Source organism: Opisthocomus hoazin, chromosome 3 (assembly GCF_030867145.1).
Source record: "Opisthocomus hoazin isolate bOpiHoa1 chromosome 3, bOpiHoa1.hap1, whole genome shotgun sequence".
Taxonomy (NCBI): Eukaryota; Metazoa; Chordata; class Aves; order Opisthocomiformes; family Opisthocomidae; genus Opisthocomus; species Opisthocomus hoazin.
This window is the reverse complement of record NC_134416.1, coordinates 59,840,500-59,864,103: the sequence shown is the minus strand read 5'-3', so window position 1 is coordinate 59,864,103 and position 23,604 is coordinate 59,840,500. Positions and strand designations below refer to the sequence as shown.

General features: G+C 39.2%; 1 protein-coding gene across 4 annotated transcripts in view; it reads left to right on the top strand.

Moving 5' to 3' along the window:
* PPP4R1 (protein phosphatase 4 regulatory subunit 1) overlaps positions 1 to 23,604 on the top strand; it is a 76,199-nt gene that overhangs the window by 37,324 nt on the left and 15,271 nt on the right. For all 4 annotated transcript variants that reach the window (XM_075416475.1, XM_075416474.1, XM_075416473.1 and 1 more), the window contains 7 exons: positions 6,893 to 7,035; positions 8,422 to 8,568; positions 10,169 to 10,276; positions 11,013 to 11,078; positions 13,332 to 13,490; positions 14,583 to 14,713; positions 16,181 to 16,698. In XM_075416475.1, coding sequence (XP_075272590.1) covers positions 6,893 to 7,035; positions 8,422 to 8,568; positions 10,169 to 10,276; positions 11,013 to 11,078; positions 13,332 to 13,490; positions 14,583 to 14,713; positions 16,181 to 16,698 — 1,272 coding nt within the window. The remainder of the gene's footprint in view (positions 1 to 6,892; positions 7,036 to 8,421; positions 8,569 to 10,168; positions 10,277 to 11,012; positions 11,079 to 13,331; positions 13,491 to 14,582; positions 14,714 to 16,180; positions 16,699 to 23,604) is intronic.

Here is a 23,604-nt window from a genome sequence, read left to right as displayed (position 1 = left end):
TGCATTATTGGCATTGTGCTTAGTGTGCCTGCAAAACCGGGCGCTAGAAGCTTTAAATCTTATTTTCTGAGAGTCCTTTTAGAGGCAGAATCTGTATCTTCATTTCTAAAATATACGTGATATTTTAGTGTACTATGAAACAGATACATACAGGTATCTTTCTAAAGAACTGATGGCGGGGGGGGGGGGGGGAGAAAGTGACTTCCTGGAGGACTGGTGCTTATTTGCTTGAATATAAACAACTATTTTTTTTCCTGAATGAAAAGTAGTCTCTATACTACATAGAGTCAGTTGTGAATGCAGTTTGCAAAACAAAATGATTTTAGAAAGCAATTTTTAGACTAATTGGTCATTAAGTTTTGAAGCTGCATAATCAGGCTTAATGTGGATGGCCTCACAACCTTAATTACTTAATAGTGCACTTAATCGATGTTAGTAAGACCATTTCAATTACCACTGTTGGTATAGTGAGAGATGACAACAATACCTGTCAAATAGCACATATTGCAGCATTTCATTTAACAAAATCTTCGTTATGTCAGCTACATTAATGGGAATGCTAATATTTGCCTTTCCCAGCTGTCAGTAGTTCCACCTGTTTTTTCTCCCCTCCCTCATCTTCATATTTCTGGATTTTCCATACCTCTTCTCCCATCTCTGGCTATGCTCAGAATTTTTTCCTTTGCTTGATGAGGTCCTTTTTTGTCTCTCCATGCATCTGACGATAGATGACTTAATGGTGACTTTACGCTCTCTCATTAGTCTGTATTTCACTCCTTGCTCTGCCAGTCAGTAATGAAGTCCGTTTCTGGTTAGTAAGAGAACAGAACCTACTGAAGCAGCACACACGTCAGACACATCAGTCTTTCTGATGGACTCCAAGACTAAAAGGGATGGGCTCTGGTTACAATGTATTTTAACTTCTCTAGATTTGCTTTTGTCTTCAAAAAAGGTAGGAAAGTTGGAGGGACAGATGAAACAGGAGATGAGAGAAATGGAAAGGGAAAATATGGATGACACTAGAAGGAAAAAAAGACAGGAAGGGAAAGTTATGTTTGGGAAAGAAGGGGATAGATAAAGTTTGAGCTGATAAACTGTACAACTTAAACTTTGTATTTCATCATGCGAATGATGTTCAGTTTGAGAATAGACATGTATACAAATCCAGTACTATTGCCATGTTGTATGCAGATTGGCATCTTAGTATGCTGTAGACCTTATATTCAGGCTGAATACAGAAGTGGGAATCTCTGGAGGGGGAAGGTCGTGAAGGTGTTTTCTGTGCTGCTTGTTTCTGTCTAGCACATACAAATCAGTATTTTCATTTGCCTTTCACCAAATTTTTTTTTAAAAGAATGAAAGTGTAAATGCACAGCTGTGTACTTATGTCTTCACTTTCTTACAACCCTTAATAAGAACAAATATTAATATTATTAATATTCAAGTGTACTTAAAACATTCATCAAAATTGCCAGTTAAAGCAGGATTAACATCACCTGTAGTTGTTCTTTTTATGCACTTTTACAACACAAAAACTTTACAGCCTCTCACAAATGTAGGAGGAATGGACTGCTGCTTGTATTCCAGAATGGTCATTTTGGGATAATAAAAGCTTTACAGAATTTCTTCTAAATACAGTATGTTGTTGCAGAATAAGCTATTGTGAAATAAATCTAGTTGTGAGCTTGCACTGGAATAATTACTTCATTTACAAATAACTGTTCTGGAGCAATTAGTTGGTATTATGCTGTGCAGCTCTGTAATAATCCCCTTCTAATTTCCATTATGCAGTTAACTGTGGTGCTTTATTTTCTCATAGCTGAAGTGGAATACAGAGTGAACTGAAGCCTCAGCAGAGATGAAATAGACATTACAAATTTCTATAAGAAAGCTAAGTGTATGTGCTAGGAGCTAAATGAGTATGTTGACACTTTACTTACATGAGAGATGGTGTCAAATTCTAGGAGAAATGTAGATGTTTTTTCAAGGGTGAGGAAAGAACAGTTCATTACTTCTATGATTCTGGAGTCAGTTTGGGAAGTCGATTTAAATGGTCATTTGTAAAACAGCTAAAACTGAAGGTTTGTGCATGCAGATCAAAGTCTGCACAGGTTCTGGAGATGTCAGTTGGAATATATTGCTAATTTAATGTCTGGAAATCAAGAGAAGCGGAACTGTGTCATTTTATTCTGGCAACTTTTCAAAGTTATTTCACAAACAGAAGAAATGGAAGTCTATTTTCACTTTCTTCTGTCGTTCTTCTAGTTTTGCTTGATTTCTAAAACTCAGTTTGGTACAATTCTGCACCTAGAGAATACACAAGACCTGACAGAATGAAATAAAGTGCTAATGAATGCGAAAAACAGTATGAGTTTGCTTCTGAGATCTATTTTTTTATATTCATTCTTTTCAAATTCTTTGGTTTTGACAAGTTGCAGCTCTTCTAGTATCCTGCTACTTTAAGGCATAGACTTGAACCTTCAGGAGGAGAAGAGCAGCATTTAAAAATACTTCCTCTGCCAAACGAAAAAATACTGTTGCAAGCAAATGTTATGGAGAACCTAATTGTACACAGTGATTTTCCAGAGTGCCTAAGATAGAAACTTTTAGTCTTGATGTGAAGCAAAATTCTCCACCCAGATTTTGTGTATACTGTGTGAAAGCCTGGTCCTGACTGTATTGTACAATGCAAAAAATACATAATACAGATGTATTCCCCAGCTGGATGAGCTTATGCTTTAAGAAGTGGCGTGTAATAATTTTAACTGATACTGCCATGCTCCGTTCACTGTGTTGATGACAAAACCATACATTTGGTAAAAACAACAGAAACATTTAAACTGAAATGGCAGACACTGTCATGTTTTGAAGCCTGCTGGAATCTGTATTCAGAGCTGACACCCATCTAAGCTAAAGCCAAAGCTGAGGAATGGATGAAGGGAATGAGAAAGTGTTGGATCTTTAGTGGAAATTTTTGGCTTTGTTAGTTGGGTCTTTAGGAAACATAATGGAAAAAAAAAAAAGCTCTGCGATAACCCCGTCAGACTGCAAGATCAGGCTCTATTCAGTACACACTGGAACATATACTTCAGCATTTGGAATAACTGAGCTCTTACCTAAGTTGATAATCTTAAGGTTCAGGTTCTTGCGTAGCAGCAATAATTTCCCAGAACACCACAAATGCCTTTTTGATAGTGAATTACAGTGTTGCATTACACAGCCAGTTACATACGCAGTGGTGGTTCCTTTGTTGGTTTGCATTGACCTTACTAAGATCAGAGCCCATGTACTTAAAAGTTAGGGAATGTAAGAACTAAGGTGACAGTTCTAATTCTTTCCTGGGCATGAATTTTTCAAATCTTTAATTGCATCGTCTCATCTGTCTGTGTTCCTTACAAAGACAGAACTTGCATAGTAGCTCAGGAAGAAGGGGGCTCACTTCTCATCTGCAAGCAGCTCTCAGTATTGTGAGGTGATGTGGCCACTCTCTTAAGTGCTACATAATAGATGAACCCTGTTCTGAAGATGAAAGGATCTTATGTTGTTGGTACGCATTGCTCTCTTACTGGAATGCTTCAGAAAGAAATTTATTAATTCAATTTCACAGCAAACCTAGTCAATTTGGGGAAAGGGAGTGTTGCCATTACTTTACCAGTGGGTGGGCAAACTGTGGAGGTATCAAAGTCAAAACACTCTGCCCATTTTGAGTGCCTAGTGTCTGAAGCTTTATACATAGCTCTTGGTATGCTTAATTCAGACCTCATGTTGGCTTTAAGAGCAGCGGTGGTATTTCTTCAGTGAAGACATAGAGTTTGGGATGCGTTACTCCGTGAAGAGTTTGACGAGCATTTTGCACAGCTTCATGCTAGGCAATGGAACAAATCTGGTTTCTCAGCATTTTACTTCTTTTACTCAGTTTTGATGGTAATATCACAGTAAGCAGTTCCTATGCCCTCTTACTGTCACTTGCTGGCTTCCATTGTTGGATAGTTCTGCTACTTGAGAGAAATGTGTGATTGCACAGGGAGACCAATCTAAGTGCCAGTTCGTGCTGTTTAATCATGCTGCTGTGGTGGGGCAAAAGCTGCATCAGCCCGATCAGTTCTTTGATATGGTTTGTAGTCCGGCTGCACAAACAGTTGCATTGGTATAATGGAAGGCCAGCAGCAAGTTTTGGGGTTGGAAGGATGGGAACTGCCTGAAGCAAATTTGGAAGCAATTTAAGAAGCATTGCTGCCAAACGTGCAGCCTCAGCCAAATTTATCTTCCTCTTTCCCCCTCCCCTGTGCCTTCTCCACATCAGTCATCTTCTGTCTGCTGCAAGGAATGAGGCAGGGGTCCTAAGGAATGAGAACAAGATCCTAGTGATAGGTGTTGTGACACAAGCCTCTTGTACACTTAGATCATGTCCCGGGCATGTCTTAAAATAGCAGCCTTATGGGAAAGGTGGGAGCAAGTCCCTGCCGCGCTGGCATTGGGCCCTGGTTCCAGTTTCTTGTCCAGCAAGTTTCAGTCTCCCTTCCCTTTACTTGCAGTTTTGTCTCCTTGTCACTCTCCTCTCAGCCCTCCATCCCTCCTTACCCAGCCTGGTGGTTCCTCATTCTGCTCTGTTTCTCATCTGCAGCGTTTTCAAAAGAGTTGCTTTTGGGAGAGGGGCTGTGTACAGTCTGTCTGCAGCGATGATGGCTTTCTCATCTCAAAATGTGCTCCACAAGGAAAGACTCTTCAATTTGTACTTGCTGTGCTCTCTGTCAGCTACTGGGTAGGTGCCACTGGAGAGTGTTTTCAAGGCCTCTTAGCTCAGCCACCTTTGGGCAGGTTTTCACACGGATGGAGAAAACAGATTGAGATATAAAAGGACTCCTTTCTCTGGCACATTTCAAGCCCCTCTTCCAGAAGTGAAGAAGCTAGGCCTTGTCAGATAAGAGGACCAGAATTCAAAGTAGGAATAAGATAGATGGTTTTGCTGACTTTAGTCTTGAAAACAGCTGATCTACTTTGGTTGAGATTTCCACCCCGTGCCCGCCCCCCCCCCAACCTCATCGTAATGAAGAATTGCAGCTTATGCCATCTCATGTTTTAGGGACTGCTCTGGCACATTTTTATAAGGAAGCAAAAGATGAGTTACTATGATAAGAAGTACGAGGCAACTTTAATAGTAGGAGGTACTGCAAGCTCCCAATAGAAAGTTAGGCTGAAATTAGAAATTTAGACTGAGGATGGTAACTCTTTAATCTCTGACTACATTTTTTGGAACACCTGCAAGAAGTAGTATTTGCTTTCCTTGCATTAATATGATATGTAGAATTTAGCTTTCAGAATTAATTATCTGATTAACTATTACATTTGTCCTATTTACAGGTGCTTATTTTGGCCAGCTGTCATGTTTAGTGCTACAGACAGAGTGTTCACCAAACTAGAATTTAGCCTTTTGTTATCTGTTCATGTTCATTAATACAAGTCTGCTAAAGCTTGCACATAGTTTGAGTAGTCTTCTTCGGGATCTGACTTCTTCAGTAGAAATTTCAGGATGTGTGTATGGCTTATGTAGTTAAACCTGTACGTGTTTTGGAAGATCTGAAGTTTAAATAAAAAGGCTTTTGTCCTGTGTGTTCCTGTTAGTGTTTTGGGAAGAGAAACAGAGCCGATTGCAAGACTTTGTTTCTTGTCATGAACAGCAAATCTATTCAGTATTGACTTATCTGGGATTTCATTTTGTATTTTGAAACTGTCAGCAATTCATAAACTTTACAGAGGATCTTGGTATGTTTTTTTATACAAAAAGTAATTTAAGTCTATAGCCAAAGAAATGGAGCCCATAGGCATTTGATTGCTTTGTGTGCTGTGATCTGTTCTGTTCTCACTGTCCTCAGTGAAGAAGAGGCTGCATGCAGCATGGTACTTGCTTTATCTTTGTTATTCAGGCTGAAGTTGTGACTTGTAACTAACATTCAAGAAAGCCAAGTGCTGCATGCATTGGCCATGTTAAATACAAATGCAAGTTACATGCTTCTGTCTAGCAAAAGTTTGTATTTTTAATGTGCCATGTTAATTCCAAGGAAGATGGTTCTGGTCATACCATGAAGTTTTACCTGAAAGATTCATATGTAGAAACCAGGCTTGTGATAATGACCTACTTCTTGAATTGAAGCTGGTTTTTTAGTGGTTGGAATTTAGTCCACATTTGTATTTCTTTTCTTGTTTCTCCTCTCATCCCCCAAATAGATGTGCATGTTCTGTTGGGATTACGATTCATTCAAGCAGTGCACTGTTTTCTGAGTTAAAAACTGAATAAATTTTTTGTAAATAGTCACCAACTTTGATGAAAAACATACCTGAAAGGTTTAACAGAAGCAACTGGAAAGATGCAGGACCTTTTCCATCTGACAAAAATGTTAGTAGCCTTAAAAAGCGAAGAATGAAAAAGAGTGTTGGTGGTTGTGGCTGGTTTTCCTGCTCAGTGGGATCTTGCTGTCATGAGAGGCTGTGGCCAGGAGTCCCCCTCAGTAGTTCGTTTCTTCTTGTAGTGGTACCAGTGTTGGGTTGACTTTCTGCTTAGCAGGTTTCTTGGAAGCAAATGATGCTCATAGGGAGTTCAGAGAGATCTGATACTCGTAATGTTTGGTGGCTTGCTCTCTTACACCTGTTCTTCTTTTTTTTTGTATTTACTGAGAATGTGGGACCCGTCTTTTTAGTAGTTTAGCAAAACGGAGTGTAGTTGTACCTGGTTTTGCAAAAAGATGGTGATTGTCAGAATGAAGCTTGATATAAACATGCTGACATAAACACTCGAGAACATAGTTTGTATGTAGAGGACTGTAAAAAGCTTATTCTGGCAGTATACTTGTAGACATTTATTGTGCCTTGTTTGGTTTTATTTTGACCCTGACAGAGCCAACAGTGCGGGCGGAGCTGATGGAACAGGTGCCTCATATTGCTATGTTCTGTCAAGAAAACAGACCTTCAATCCCATATGCTTTTTCGAAATACTTACTGCCTATTGTGGTACGATACCTCGCAGACCAGAATAACCAGGTAAGTGTGTTTTACAAATAGTTTATTATCTAGTTGAATATACCTAGTGTGAGGTTTTTCTATTTAAATAATTTAGCATCGTACAAGTGTGTAATATCTCAGGGTAAAAAGGTTTTGCATAGCATGAATCAAGTACGTGCCACTCTGAACTTTAATTAAAGAAAATTTCCAACATTTTTTCATCTGTTGTGATCTGTTCTGATTTGGGGCCTTTTATCTGGTATTACATTCTTATGAACAAAATCAAACAGTCATTTTGATAAGCTTAAATAATTTAAATTCTGGCAAAAAGGAACAGTAGTTATGCAAAACTGACTCCTTAGTATGATTCAGTTGTGTAACACCATTATGTACCTTCATAACCAGTTATTTGTATATCGATCCAATAAAGTTTTTGGATTGTACTTACGTGGTTTGTTTCTTTGCATGGATGAGTTAGCTAGTCTAAAGCTTTCTCTAGGCTTTTCCATGTCATTTAGGACTAGACTGATCCTAGGTGATACATTATTTTACGTATTTTAGGCCTCTGAGTTTGTCACTGTTTTTTCCCCTTGCCCTTTCCAGATTTTCCATAATTAAAAAAAGGTACCAAACCCTGTTTTTCTTAATAGTTCGTTTTATAAGTCATGTATAATACAGCAACCATACTTCTGTTTGATATTCTCTTGGTAGCAAATCAGCAATTCTGTTCATTATCTTGACCTCTGTTGACACTCCATAGTTCATTTGACTGGTTTCCTCTGAAACAAAGATCTCAAAGGTGTTTTCAAAACTGCTTCATTCCAGTATATAGCCTCTTGTTTTATGTAATGTTTTCTCTTCTGATGAACTTTTTGAGAGGCAGGGGTTAGCCACGTATGAAGTCAATTATTAATGCTTATCTTAATTCTGTGCAATCTTCTTTTGTTACATGGGACTAAGCAAAATTGTCTCTCAGAATTTAAAATAGTTTGAAATAAACGCAGTTATTCATTGTCAGCCAAACTTGGTAATCTTGGAAAAAGAGGATTTGTTTAATGAAATTCACATTCCGTAGAACTTTGTTACTCCCATTTAATTGTGCTGCTTTTCTTGCATGAGCTTTGCCATGACTACTTTTTCTGACATTGCTGTCCTGTGTGTTGGGATGCATGTAGGTGGACACTTTTATAATAGCATTGCCGTAGCTTACAATATGCAGGTGTTCTTGGGTTCAGACATAGTTTGTTTCAAACATGAAGTGTTTGCACAAGTGGTTTTGGAGCACTTGCCCTCTCAGCAACTGCCATTGTTATAGGTGTGTGGCAGTATATAGGTACAGCTTCCAAAATACAGGACACATTTAAACAAAAATTAAAAAAACCTATCTTCAAATTCCTTGGTTCAGTTTGTGTCTTTTTATGATAGGTGAGAAAAACAAGTCAGGCAGCGTTGTTAGTTCTGTTGGAGCAAGAACTCATAGAGAGATATGATGTGGAGACCAAAGTATGCCCTGTTCTGATAGATCTGACAGCTCCAGACAGCAATGATGATGTGAAGACGGAAGCAGTGGCTGTAAGTAACAGCAATACCAAATCACACAGTATAAAGTTTGCTTGAATGCTTGCTGTTGCAGTGATGGTAATATGTTTTCAAGATGCATATCCATGTGGTATTTAAAGAGAAAAAATCATATAGGTATCCAGAACTAATCTGTAACTTTTTCCATGCTGTGTTACACTCAAGTCAAGGTTAGATTTAAATTCCATAGCTTATATATGCTGTAAAGAAAAACTCAACTAGACAAGACAGTGCGGGGGCTGAATTTTATTGACTCCTAAAGCATCTGCTGTTGTTGACTTCTTATTTTTTTTCAGGTTTATTTTTTTAATGGACGTTTAAATTGCATATGTGGAAAATTTCCATCAGTGGAAAATCTTTAATGCTTGATTTCTTTTGGTCTTTGCTGTATGTCTAGTCTCTTCATTGATTTTGTTTTCTTTTATTAGATGAAATAATAAGCATCTGAGTTGATTAACTCATAGTTGGTTAGTAGGGTTTTTTTGCATTAGACACAACCCTAATAAGTAAAAATTATTGCATGTTGAATTAAAATAAATAGTAATCACATTGGTAAGTTGATTTAGAAAGGACAAATAGCAGAAGATGTATGTCCTTATCTTTCCCTTGAATTTTTGCTTTTGTATGTTGATGCTTTTTCAGAGTAGAGTTTTTTTAATTCTTTTTGGTTGAGAGGGACCTCATTAATATTTTACTTTCATAAAGTGGCTGGACCCGTAAACAAGAAGCAGACTGGGCATTATTGTATTTGGCACAGAATTTCTAGTATTTTCTTGAAGATGCTTATAAATACCTAAGGGAATAAAATTTAAAGCAGAATTGTTTTACCCATCATTGTTGTTTTGAAGATACTGAAACTTAAGAAGGGCTTCTGTAGCTCACCAAGCCCCTAGAGGTTAGGAAAATAACAATTTGCTATTATAGGAAAATAAATTAAAGTAGTTCTACTGACTTGGTTAGAAAAGTTAAACATAAAATTCTTATAGATTACCTTCTTTTTAAAAAAGTTGAAAAATCAGAACGAAAGAGTCGTTAGAGGGAAAAGCTGTCACTGCCTTTGATTGGATATGCTTTTTCACTAGTATTATGTTAGGGACTTGCATATGCGCAATATGGAGTGTTGCAATTAGTTTTAAAATCATGCAGAAATTGTAGAAGTCACTTAAGCATATTAAGTGTCAATAATTTTCTGTTAATTGTAAATATATATTCATTAAGTATTGAAATAATGAGGGAATCTTGTATTTGTTTTTTTTAATTATTTTTGTAAGTCTGGTAAGATAGGAGAGTAATTTCCGAGAGCTCAGTTAACTCCATTAGTTAGGAATTTGATTTAATTTGGTGAAAGAGAAATGTCTTCTACAGCTGTGTTACATCATGACAGGGGGAGGGTAAAAAGGAAAAAAAAAAAATGCTTTTCCAGAAGTGGCCAAACCTTTTCAATTCAAAATACAGATTTTTTTCCAATATTTTTCACAATTTTCAATAAAATTATACATATCAGGATGAAAAGTAAATGTAAAAGCCTCTGCTTAATTGACATGGAATTGTGTGTTGTGCAAGCATCCCTGATTAGTGTCTGTCTTGCCATTAGATAATGTGCAAAATGGCCTCCATGGTGGGAAAGGACATCACGGAAAGACTTGTTCTTCCTAGGTTTTGCGAGATGTGCTGTGACTGCAGAATGTTTCATGTTCGTAAGGTATGAATTGTCAGCATCTGGTCTGCATTATCTGCAAAAGGAGTGTCATCAACTTGGAACTTGCGTTTGATGAAATGACTTTTTCGTGCTAGATCTCATTTGTGACATGTAGAAGGTGAAAGCTACAGGGTTTCTTTGTAGCTCATGTTTCCACAGATTTTATATTTGACCCTGAGTTTTTTTTTCCAAAGTCACTACTTTTGTTATTAGAAACAAAGAGTCTGCTTGTCATTATAATTGTGTAGGTAGCCACGAAAATATGAACCAGCTGTAACTGATACAGCATCAGCCACCTGAGCTTGTATCTCTGTGCATAGATGGAATTAAAGATGCTCATTAAGATAAAATAAACCAGTATTCCATCATGATATTTAGGTGCTGAGGATGTTTTTGGTTTCACCTTGCCATTGCATAGATTATTTTCTTGCTAACTGTTTGTATTCTTTCATTTGACAGCACTTTGAACACATTCTATCCTCCCTTGCTTTGACTTAAGTTCTGGGATGATTCTTTCATGATTAAAAAAGGCTGATTAACTTGAAATGAATAAAATAATTTTTAAATTTTAATTTTTTTTGAAACCGTGGGAACTGATGGAATGGGGAAGTAGCTGATACTGAATTTGCACTGAAACCTGGTTTTATGGTTTTAAAAGCTGTTAATGTTTTTCCTTTGATTTTGCTCATTCTATTAAAACTGTGGTCTTAGCGGTTGTTTCTTGCATTTTGTCTGCAAGGTGTGTGCAGCCAATTTTGGAGATATCTGCAGCGTGGTTGGGCAGCAAGCCACTGAAGAAATGCTGGTAAGCCATTTCGTAGAGGATTTTTCTGTTTAATACAACTCAATAGTGGAGCTGGACAAGGTACAGAAGAAGGGCAGCTAAAATGATTAGACAACTACTACATTCCTGAGTAAGGAGAGACTAAAAAAGCTGTGACTCTTCGATATTGCTGACCTGAGGTTATGACTGATGTTTACAAAATCTTGAAGACACTTACTATGAATACAGAACTCTCACTTGCCAAGTGAAATGGTCTGGAGCTAAGGGGTGCTCGATTCTAGAGCTGGGAGAAGAGTTTAAAGCAGGCTAAAGAAACTACTTTGGGCTGTGGAAGCAGAGAGTATTTGCAAGTTCAAAAATACATTAGGCAAGGAGGAGGCAGGAGTATGGCTTCTAATGTCCATAAATGCAATGAGAGATTGCAGATAGAGAAGGAACGTCGGGAATATAGACTGCTAGAAGTGGCAAGGCTTATGTAGTCTCTTTAAATGGCATCACTTAATGCTGCTGTTCATTGGTTTAATCTTTTAAAGTCCATTTTCCTGACTAACAAGGCCTTGCAGCCCTCCTGAGAAGGAGGGAAGAGAAAGAAAGACAAAGAAAATAAACTAATATGGGCAATAACAAATGAAGAGATCCAAATTCAGAATGAAAAAGAACAGAACTAGATGGAGCAGTGAGCAGAAGATCTGAACTGTGCCCCCCATTCCCCTGGCAGGTCCAAGGAGCTGGTGAATGTTGCTAGGCTTGGAGACATGACAGGACTAGGGAGCAGAAATCAGCTTGATGGTCGCTGGGATCCTTCTTCAAGCTTTCTCCTCTTGGGGATGTGGACAGTGAGCTTGCTGAGGGCCAGAGGAGGTTGATGAGTCAGTGCCATAAATTAACAAGGGACTTATATTGGAGAGAGTGTAGACGCAAGCAGGACTTCAACAAGAGACCCTGGAGCTTTTGCTGATGTGGTATTGGTCAAGTAGGCCTAGTGTGACCCTCAGGGCGTTTCTTATGTCCTTACAGCGTCTGCTGCATTTTTGCGTAGGTATTGTGCAATTCAAGCCATTTGATAATGAAGTATTTTTGCACAGGTTTCCATCCCATGTGTTTCTTGATTGAGGATGTAAATTGATTGCTCTCACACAAATGGCCTCTTAGTGATGCATGTCATGAATTTGGATTAAAACTTTGCAGAGAGTGCAATTAGACTGAAATAAAAAAGTGGTGGTTATTTTATGCGAAGGCAGTAACGTGGCTGGATAGTTGGGGATCTCTTTCCAGAACAGAAAATGCCATTTTCTTCTCTTTTGGACTCTTTTAAAAAGGAGGCCAAAAAGCTGAATGGCTTTAGATAAAACTTCATTTTGTAACATAAATGCTTTTTTTTAATCAGAGGCAAAGTCCAGAAAATTTTGCTGCAGGAAGTAGGAAGAGCTGAACATCAATAATCGAGAACAGAGCTGTAGCAACAGTCAGTGTATTACTTGCATCTTGCCACTCTGCCTGTGGCAAGTGAAAGCAGTGACGTGGTGACCTGCATGTCTGCCTCACCTGCACTCTGTCCACCATTTCATCCTTACCATTACTGTTTTGAAAAAACTCGAGCACCTGCGCAATTTCAAAATGCTTCAGCTTTATCGGTAAAAGCACTGTTCTGATCAAACCTGCTTTCTCTTGGACCAAATGCAGTGTTTCTCTCATTCCCCTATTCCTCTGTGTAGTTCAGGCCCTGCTTTGTAGGATAGGCGGTGACAGAGATTGGTGAATCTAACAATGAGAACTTTAGGTGGAAAAGAATGGTTTTATTTCTTTCTGAAGACGCTCTTCTGCGTTTCAATGAGAATCTTACAAAAATCTGAAGGGGTCTCTGATAGGTAAAATGTTAATGCACTAGTATTCTTTATGGTTTTGTTCCTTTCAATGTAACCTGCTTTAAAAGAGTGGTGTAGAGATGAGGTTTTGTCTTATGATGGGTTTTCTGGGATTGGGGATATTTTTAGAGTTGGGTTTTTTTGGATATAAATCAGATTGGAAAGCTAGTACTTTCTTGCTATTCTTCAAACAGGTGAATTTTCCTTGTCTGTATCCGTAAGTAACATGTGAGCAACAGATTAGAAGGGTGGTGCTACTGAATGTGTGTTCTTTGTCTTGCAAATGTTAAACTAATGTGTCTGAGTATGAGGGCAGAGAATGAAATGAAGGAAATGAATGTGAAAGAAGAACTTGCTTTGGAACAAGTACTACCTATTAAGACTTGCAAACTTCCTATGTTCCTAACAGCTGCCAAGGTTTTTCCAGCTCTGCTCTGATAACGTGTGGGGAGTTAGGAAAGCCTGTGCTGAATGTTTCATGGCAGTTTCTTGTGCAACATCACAGGAAGTCCGGAGGACAAAATTGTCAACCCTTTTTATTAATTTGATTAGTGATCCTTCACGATGGGTAAGAATTTCTTTTTATTTCTTGAATAGCTGTCATATTTAAAGGATCTTACTACGATGTTCCATATAGAACTTCTCCTCATAGGTGTGGATAACAAAACTTGTTACATGCACCTCAAGCAAAATTCTTCTCAGACGGCTTAGTTTGTGAATGTGTATAGAGAGTCCCTCACACTTTCACTGTAGCATGTAAGAAAAACTGTAAGTCAGTGGGATGGCTTTTCTTTGCTACAGAACTGCCTGTGACTTAACATTGCTGAAAACCATTAACAAAACTAGAAAATTAAATGTGATTTATTTGCATGTCTTCAGGTTCCCTACCACCAACTTCTTTTTTGGGGGGAGCGGGGTGGTGGTGTTGGTTTTGGGTTTTTTCGTTGTGGTTTGGATGGGGGTTTTTGTGTGGGTGTGTTTTTGGTTTTTTGGGTGGTGGGTTGTGGTTTTTTTTGTCTTGAAGATCTACTATTCAAACTGTTAAGTTAGCTATTGTGCAGACTACTTCCAAGAGCCAAAGGTAGATCTTTTGCACAGGCGCATGAGCTCTTGGATCTTGGAAAGTCATGCAAGTTTTAGCCCAGCAAAATTAATCAAATAATTAAAAAGGAGGTAGATAAGATAGTTGTTGAGAAGGGGAGAATAAATAGTAGGAGAAAGGAGGAGCAAATAAACTCTGCATTTCTGTCCTTTTCCTATTTGGCTATATTGTTTATTATCAGTCAGACTTATGGTAGTGAAATGTCTGTTCACTGCAGGTAATTTTTTTCCTTTCAAGTTGTTAAAATTCTCACCTGAGCTTTCAAATTTACCTGCTTCTGCTGTCTAGGTAATTGTGATTTCTCTGGTTGCGAATAGTAGGCCTGTCAACAGTTATCTGTGATTTAACTGTTTTTACTCTGCTTTTTATTAACTTTTTTTTCACTTAGCACTTTTATGTATACAGTTGGCTGACTCTTTCCAGACAAAAGTCTCTGCTGTTGCTTTCCTCAGTAGGCTTATGACCCTACCAATTCCTAGTAGCAGGCGTTTATGTTTTATAGGATGGCAAGCTTTGTATATATAAAACTTTTTTCTCACCTTGGTCCCTTTCCACTAGGTCCGCCAAGCTGCTTTTCAGTCTCTGGGGCCTTTCATTTCGACTTTTGCTAATCCATCCAGCAGTGGCCAGTACTTTAAAGAAGAAGATGGTAAAAACCCAGAAGATTGTGGTTCTGCACAGGAAAACAGGTAAAGAATTTGCTAAATCTACGAATTATTTTCTTCCTTGTTTTTCTTCTGTATGACCTGCAAGTTAAGAAAATGAACTTTCTTATATAAATTGACTATTTGGTAAATGGAAAGATCTGGAACTTCTCATCTTACTTAACAGACTAGCAAAATTTTCATTTATTTACTGAAAATACATGACTGTTCAGTAACTTAGAATACCTTAGGATATACGTTCTGTGATGAAATGACTGACTCAATAGACAAGGGAGAACAGTGGATATAGTCTATCTAGATTTCAGTGAGGCTTTCGACGTTGTCTTCTGTAAGATTCTCCTAGAGAAGCTGATGAAGTATGGGCTGGATGAGCAGGCAAGCGAGGTGGATTGACAGCTGGCTAAATGGCAACACATAGTTGGAGGCAAATAACTGGTTGTGTACCTCAGGGATCAGCAATGGGCCCGGTCCTGTTTAACATCTTCATTAATGATCTGGATGGTGAAGCAGGGTGTACCCTCAGCAAGTTTGCTGATGACACAAAATGGGGAGGAGTGCTGCTGTGCCAGAGGGTCATGCTGCCATCCAGAGGGGCCTCAACAGGCTGGAGAAATGGGCTGGCAGGAACCTCTTGAAGTTCAAGGAGGAGAAATGCAAGGTCCTGCACCTGAAGAGGAACAACCCCAGGCACCAGTACATGCTGGGGCCTGATCAGATGCAGACCAGCTTTGCAGAAAAGGCGCCTAATGGTCGTGGTGAACACCAGGTTGGCCATGAGGTGGAAATGTGTCCTTGCAATAAAGAAGGCCACTGGTATCCTGGGCTGGAGGAGTGCTGACAGCAGGGTCCAGTTCTGGGCCCCCCATGGAAGAGACACGTGGACGTACTGGAGAGAGTTCAGGAATGGCCACCAAGATGAAGGGACTGGAGCATCTCTCCTGTGAGGAAAGGCTGAGAGAGCTGGAACTGCTCAGCCTGGAGAAAAGGATCAGGGGGACCTTACCAATGTGTACAAATACCTGAAGGGAGGGTGCAAAGAGGACAGAGCCAGGCTCTTTTCAGTGGTGCCTGGTGACAGGACCAGAGGCAGTGGGCACAACCTGAAACACAGGAGGTCCCATCTGAACAGCAGGAAACTTTTTTTTTTTTTTTAATTTTTATTTTTTACTGTGAGGATGACCGAGCACTGGCACAGGTTGTCCAGGGAGGTTGTGAAGTCTCCGTCTTCCAAAATACTCAGAAGACATCTGGACCTGGTCCTGGGCAACGGGCTCTGGGTGTCCCTGCTTGAACAGAGGTTTTGGCCCAGATGACCTCCAGAGGTCCCTTGCAACCTCAACTATTCTGTGATTCTGTGATTTATTTTGCTATGCTGTAAGTAAATCTACTTTGATAAATAGCAAGCTGATGGCATGTGTGTGAATTTTCAAGAGCATCTGTTTGCAAGTATGTTTTGTTTTTTAAACGTTCATTTTCTTTGGCACTCAACAGTGAACAAGTCAGGACTACAGAAGATGTCACAACAGAGGATGAGCACAGCAGGACAGAGGATCTGTCTTCATGTGTTGATAATGACGATTTTGCAACAAGACTTGAAAATGCCATGGAAGATCAAAATACAGTGTCAAATAACTCCCAGAGGGAAAGCGATTTCCAGACCGAGTCATCCTTCCATTGCACTTTGTCTTCAGAATCTTGTGGGGAAATGGCTGACGAAAATGAGCAAAGTTCTCATTGCCGTACAGCAGGTCTGCGGGAGGCTGGGCTGAATTCACAGGAAGCCTCTCTTTCAGAGCAGGAATTATACAACTCTTTCCATTTTTGGAGGACTCCGCTTCCAGAAATAGATATTGACTTCGAGCTTCAGCAGAGTTCTGAGATAATACTTGACAGAGAAATTCAGGAACTCACTATGCCAGTGTCTCCAAACATTCCTATGGCAACAAGGAAAGAATTGGAAGAAATGATAGAAAATTTGGAACCCCATATAGATGATCCAGATGTTAAAGGTATAGTAAAGATACTGAATCTTTTTTGGTGTTTGGAGAGATGTGTATGTTGCTTTAGCAGTTTGGGCTTTAAAACCTTCTAGCTGTTTTAAAAGTCAGTACTGCTTTCTCCTGGTCCTCAAAGAGATTATATCTATTTTGATTTAGTTGTGAAAATTGATGATGAACTAAAAGGGAGCTTGCATTTGTGTAAAGATGTTTAAAGGTAGTATGACTCCTTCCATAAACTGAATACACATACAGTTAGCTGTAGAAAATTCTGACTGCATGTTTTGACAGTATAATCTAATAGATGGTTCAATGGGATAAGCTGTTGATCAGGAAATGAATTTGTAATTAGCATACATGCAAAATAAGAAGGCAGATTAAGATTTATTTTTTTTAAATATCAAAGTATGATAAACTGTTTTCATTTTATGAATTATCCATTTTATTTTTAATGAATTAGGTTTCTCCATTTTTCTGCGAGATCTTTATTATTGCAGTTTCATGTTGTCAAGTGTGCCAAGTTTGGGTCAAACTGAGAATCGATCCATACTGAATTCTTGAAGCGAACGCATATCCTGCATTTTAAAAACTGTTGAAGGGTACGGATGGGTTTCATAAGTATGATGGTTGGTGGAGCAGCACCTCCGAGATACCTTCTGGGCTAAAATGACTTGGCTATTTCGCACATACCTCCTGGAGACAGGTTTCTCTTGATATTCGTATGCTGAATAAATTGTAAGGGACATCAAGCTTGAGTGTCGCAGACAAAGTCCAGAGGTACCACTAAGGAAGAAGCCACGTTATTCCAGATCTGAAAAACCCATGGGGGAATGCATGCCTCTATACCAGAAAAAGTGCGAAGGAAAAAGAGGGGCAAGTTGGGAGTGGGAAAAACATTTTTAGAATAAACTTGATACTGCTTTCAGTTTCTTTTTGTTGTTAGTAGGTTGATATGCTAATAACTTTTCTCAAATCCATTTTGGGTTGCTTCTGTTTAATCTATTGTGAAGTCAGCAGATGAAACTTTATTGCTTTAAGAGTGCTTTGGGGACTTTCTCTCTAAGGAGAGAGATGAGAAAAAAAATTCAGCCTTGCTAACGATCTCAGTCTTCACATAACCCATTACTGAAGCCCACTGTTAAAACTTGCACTGCTGTTCAGGTTTGTTTTATAAAACCTTGTTCTGTCCAGTTATAGAACATATCTTAAACACTTTTAATGAAAATTTATGTAGGCAAGTGTTTATACATCCAGAATTGTCCTGTGTTATGGGGTGGTTTTGTCGTGTGTGTGTGTCTTCATGTCTTGTTTCAGAGCAGGTGGAGGTGTTTTTTTTGTAGCTCTCTTGACTGGGTGTTGAGGTTTTCTGTGCAGTTGTTGACTAGCACTTGTGTGTTTTCTGTTGTCAACACCATAAGTGTCCTGTGCTCACAAGTTAGGAAAGACTGGAGTTAGGGTTACCAGGTTACCAGTGCTGTTTATTCTAATGTGGGGTGGGTGGTCTTAATTACTCTGTCAGCTTTTTACCCCGCACAGAACCTCTGACTTTATCAAGGCTGTGTAGTGAAGCCCCATGAAGCACACCTTCTAAACCTTGCACTGAATGCAGAACTACTTGTTTCACTTTTTTCCTCGTCTGTACTCTCATTATTCAGTCTACATACTTCAGAAACTGGAATTTAAGAGCATGCCTGTTTAAATTTGGTAATGTTGCTATTTTAATTTTACACAAAGTGCATTGAAGCATAAGGAAATCGAGACCAAACCTGATAGAATAGTATTCATTTTACATGCTTGTCTCAAACACTAAAGCACACAAGGAAGTGGTACGTATCCAAACTTTAGTCTCTGAGTAGCTGACTTAATGCCTATGTTTTGGACCTTGCACTCCCATGAATTGTGACAAGAGGGAGGTAGACTCCCTTTGGGGGTGATCCAGAAGGTCAGAGCCATGACTGCCTCTTTGCTCATGGCAATACCAGGAATAATGCTTCCATCTTTACCATCTAAAACTGTTGTTGCAAACTGATGGTATAAATACTCAGTCCAAAGATTGTCTTAATTTGTTATTTTCATAGAAATTTTATGAAGCTTCTTAATTTCACAGATAATTTTGTTGTCAGTATATGTGGCTTACAAGTGTTTGCCAAAGAGCCCTCCCTGGTCCCAAGCAGTGCTTAGGGTCTTTCCTTCCCCTGCCCCCCCACAAGACTAGCCGTTACGTTTTTATGGGTCTTGTACTGCGAGTGGGCTGGTTCTTGACAGCAAAGACTGAGCAAGCTAGGAAGTACCATTTTTTTCTTCTTCTCTTTCTTCCTCCTTTACTTTCTTTTAAAATTCCTTTTTCTTGCATTATTTTCTTCATTGGTTTGCTGTCACCCAAGTCCTGGATTCCTGCATCCATGCTGTGCTCCTGTCTTTATTGCTGCATTCTCAGCCGAGGGATGGGAGCGGAAGATGCTGTGTTCTCTGTGGTGGGTAAGCAGAGGCCTGCCATACTGGAGAGATCGCATAGGTACACATCTTCTGGCTTCTATAGTAAACGGGGCAAATATCCCAGAGACATCACAAGATGAAGTGGGTATGAGTTAGCAAAAGTGTAGTTTGGGAACGAGACTATAGTGCGCGATGTTACGCGTGTGTCAGGAAGGTGAAGTTGTTCTGACAGCCTCAACTCTGGCTGTACCTAGGCTCTTAGAGCTTGACTTTGCAACTTCAGCATCCTTCTCTTAACATGTTTTGTTTTGGAGAATATTTTCTAAATTTAAAAAAAGAAGAAAATTAATACCTGTTGTGTGGAACTGTATTGGCTGGGGTCATTGGCACAAGGTTTTTGAAGGTTCTTAAGATCACACTGGATTTTTATTAGTTGACTCTTCAGAATATTTGGTGTGGTAATAAGGTGGTGTCCTTCATGGTACAATCAATGGAGGTTTATTTCCATTTTGCCAGTTGGTTTCAGAGCCAGTCCCTGACAACTGGGACAGGTATGGAGATTTGGTACTGGAGTTCAACCAGCAATGATTCTTTCAGAGTCAGAGGAGCACAGTTTTAACTTTTTTTTTCTGTGCTTTGTACTGTATGTGCAGCCATAGCAATTACTATACCTTTGCACCCCTATCCCCTCCCTCCGCATGTATTTCCCCTCCTATTTCCTATTTTGTTTTCATTTCTCTTGCTTTCTGGTTTCTGCATTCCTCTACTTCAGTGTCTCGCCTCACCCTTCTATGTTGTGCAAGGTGCTTCTTCCCTCACCTGCTTGCATCATTATAGAAGGAATATTAAGAACGGAGTAAGTCAGTTTTCATCTAAGTGTGCCTCAGCATACTATGACAAGGAGAAGGATCAGTTGAAAGGAAGGGCATTGCCAGCTCATGCAGCCCAGAGTACAATATGCTCAGTGCATACCCGAATCTTCCAGGTGTCTTGGCTGCCAAGCACTAATGGGTTACTATTTGCATACACAGAAGAGACTGGGTTTGTGTGGGTTTTGGGTGCTGGTTGTTTGTTTGGGGGTTTCCTAGGTTTGTAACTTTTGACTGTGTTTTTTGTCTTTGTAGTGTACCTCCCTATCATCACAGCAGTTTTCATTTTAAACTTCAAATCCTTGCTCTAAGGCATGGAGACTGATGAGGTCCCTAGCAAATACAATTTTTTAAGTGACCAGCAACTGCCGTAGAACGTATTTTTTTCTGTAATCTCGTTCTCAGAAAGCGATAAGCTGCTTTAACTGAATCTCACTCCCAAAAATCTTTAGCTTGAGGCTTTCCAGAATTAGCTAGTTGCCAAAGTGATAAATCTGAGTAATAATAGGTAGCTGAGCAGTCATCAACCAAGATAAAGAGAGCCTGGCTTCTCACAGACAGACTCTACTGGCTAGCAGAGCTACACAGGCTATGCAAAGTTAAGCAGTGGTATGTAATCCATGTTAACAGGACTTTTCCAATCCACTGGCCAGACATCTTGAGGGTCTCAAACTGGGAGATGGAAGCCTGCATGTTGCTTTGAAATACGCCGGCTCTTTTAAAATTGTCACAGGGTCTTTACTCAGGTCACCTTTCTCCAGCTTCCTGAGGCTGCTGCTGTTATCACTTACTTCAGAGGTTGCTTTTCTTTCCCCAGATATTTTTATTTCTTTATTTTTCTTTCCAGGGACGCTTTCTCTAGCTTTGTTTATCTCCATGTGTTCTGCATAGAAAGTGCTGAATCATGTAATGTCAGCTTTTTTTAATATTATTTGGAGGAAGACACAAAGCCTGACTTGCAGGTTACTGGCACTTACTGTGGCTTATGCCAGTTACAGGCTGCTACGCGAAATGGAGACCTAATAGGCATAAACCAGCCCAAATGTGGGGGTCAATTGATCCCATTCCCTTATAAAAACTGTGTTTATAAGTTAGGCTGCTGGTGCTGCCTGTAGTAAAAGTCTAAAATATATTGTTAATGGAACAGTAGGTGAGGACAAAGTGGAGAAAAATCTCCTTTTTCAAAATTGTTTTAATTACTTGCATCTCTGTACCCATTAATGCAGCCCATAGCTTTTGCCTTTGAGTGAGAAGCGAGGGTAAGGAAGACAGATCCTTCAGAAAAAAAGAAGGGAGCATGCCACTTAGCTATATCATTGTCTTATAGTGAAATATCAGGAGAAACAGAAAACAGTAATAAAGCAAATTCAAAGGACAGAAACTCCTGAGCGCCAGGAAACTTAAGAAGGCCAGGTAAAATGTAGTTTTGAGTTTAAAGGTTGTGCCAGTTATTTTAGGATGCAGGTACCATAGCCAAGAGTAAATAATTCCTTGCTGAAAAATACTTCTCACCTGAAGCAGAAGTCAAAGGAAGAAAGAGTTAATTAGAAGATGGTTTAAGATCAATGAACATTGACTTTACCTTACCAATGCAATATGAGTTGTGTTATGCACAAAACTGACCTTTACACTACATTTTTTTACTGAGGGTAGTTGTGACAGCTAGTTAGCCAGCAGATTCACTTCCAGTCTTCCCCCCAAAACCTTGCTTTCTGAGAGCTCCGAGGCATTTCTTGGTGTCACGCATGAGAGGAGAGCCTTGTCCTTTGCTTGTACTTTTAATGGTTTTCTGGAAAAAGTTGCCTGTCTTATGGCTGTAGGAAAGATCTTTGTGGGACATGGGGAGGAGCAGCAGCCACCTCATTCGGGAGGGATCTATCAGCAGAGATCTTGGACTGTGTCAGTGTGTGATGGGATTATGAGAAGATTACAGGCACCTGAGCCCGGGGTGATGAAGACTGCTTATTAGGATGCTGTCTCAAGTTTTGGTATCTTCAAGGCAGCCACGTAGAGCTGTGCACATACATGCACATGCTCACACATGCACTCTCTATTTCTTCCTCCTTTAATAAGCACTCCACTGTTCTGAAACCTTCCATAGTGACTGTGTTTGGCTCTTTGTTTGGCTAGGACCCTAAGATGTTTATGGACTTCAGGTAATTCACCTTTCAGTGAATGACAGCACTGGAGTCATCCTTGGTGACAGGAGCTAGGGAGAACCACGCAAAGAAGAAAGAAGGCACTTGCCAGTCTATGAAATCCTGGGGAGTTTAGTCTCTTCTGTCCTTTATCTCCACATTGTGGGACTGTAGAATTGACCAGAAGCTGAGGAGATACATGTTTGTGTCATATCTCCTTTAGGGCAGGCAGAGGGAATTGGGATGTGTAGTCTCCTACTGTTAAGCCCCTAAGCAAGGGTGGTCCAGGCGTGCAGGCTGACAGTGAGGCATGGGTGGGGAATGTGTCTTGGAAAATTCCCAATTACTGCTGAGATACCTTCACTCTTGTTACTAGAAGTAATCTTTGGAGCTGTGTGTGGATTTTTCAGTAAATACTTATTCAGTGTTGAAGCAGTATATGTTACCTAGTTGAGGTGAGCTTTCTTGACTTTTAAGTGATAATGAGAGGAGCGTACATTTTTCATGAAATTGTCCCACATGAAAGAAGTCTTCATGAAAAATGTCTCCTTGATGTGCAGCAGAATATAATTCTTTTTTTATTTTCTTGTTTGATTTCTCCAAATAAGAATAAACTGGAAATCAGACAGGCATTTCTTGCCATAGCAGATGTTTTGAAATGGCCACCTATTTTGCATGGTTTTGGGGTTTATTCATTTAACTTCCAAGTTCTGGAGGAATTTACTAACCTTGATCTTGTTTATTCTCATGGGCCTTAAAGTACAGAGGTTCATTGTCAGTGAAGTAACAATTGAAGAGTGAAGTCATAGCAAGCTTTTGTTAATCTTGCAATATGTAAAATTCCTAATATTATATTTATATAAAAATTATATATTATAATATATTAGATATTGTAACTATATTTTCCAACATAATGTCGTTTATAGTGGAAGTATTAGTATGATGTTGGTTTTGGCTTTAAGTTTCTAACTTGCTGTGGTTTTTCCTGTTGAGGTGAATTACCGTAATACAGCAAGAATATCTTTCAGTTATTGTACCAGAAATTTGGTGCAGTTACGGAGCTAGCAGTGCATATTGTAAAGAATGGTCTTTATTCCTGCTCATCGGACTCAACCTAGAAGCCAATGAACCTGTAGAGTGTTTTCCAGTTTTTGCTAGCTAAGATTGTGCCAAGTTATAATTTTGCTTCTTGTAACAGATGTGTTGCATATCTGTTTCTTCTATCTACAAATAAGTCAAAATTTTCATTGTTTAGTTCTTGATAATAACTATCAAAAAAGCTAGAGAGAGAAATTCAGATTCTGTAACTTAGTATGGCAAAATGGGATTAAAAACAAGCATATGGTTTGTTGTTTTAATTCCACAATGAGCACTGAAGAAACCTGGGGAAAGCCAAAGTCTAGGAGGAACAGAGCTGCTGGATGGCTGGGTTAATTTAATGGGTCAGGAGATTATTCCTCCTTACCTCCTCGGAA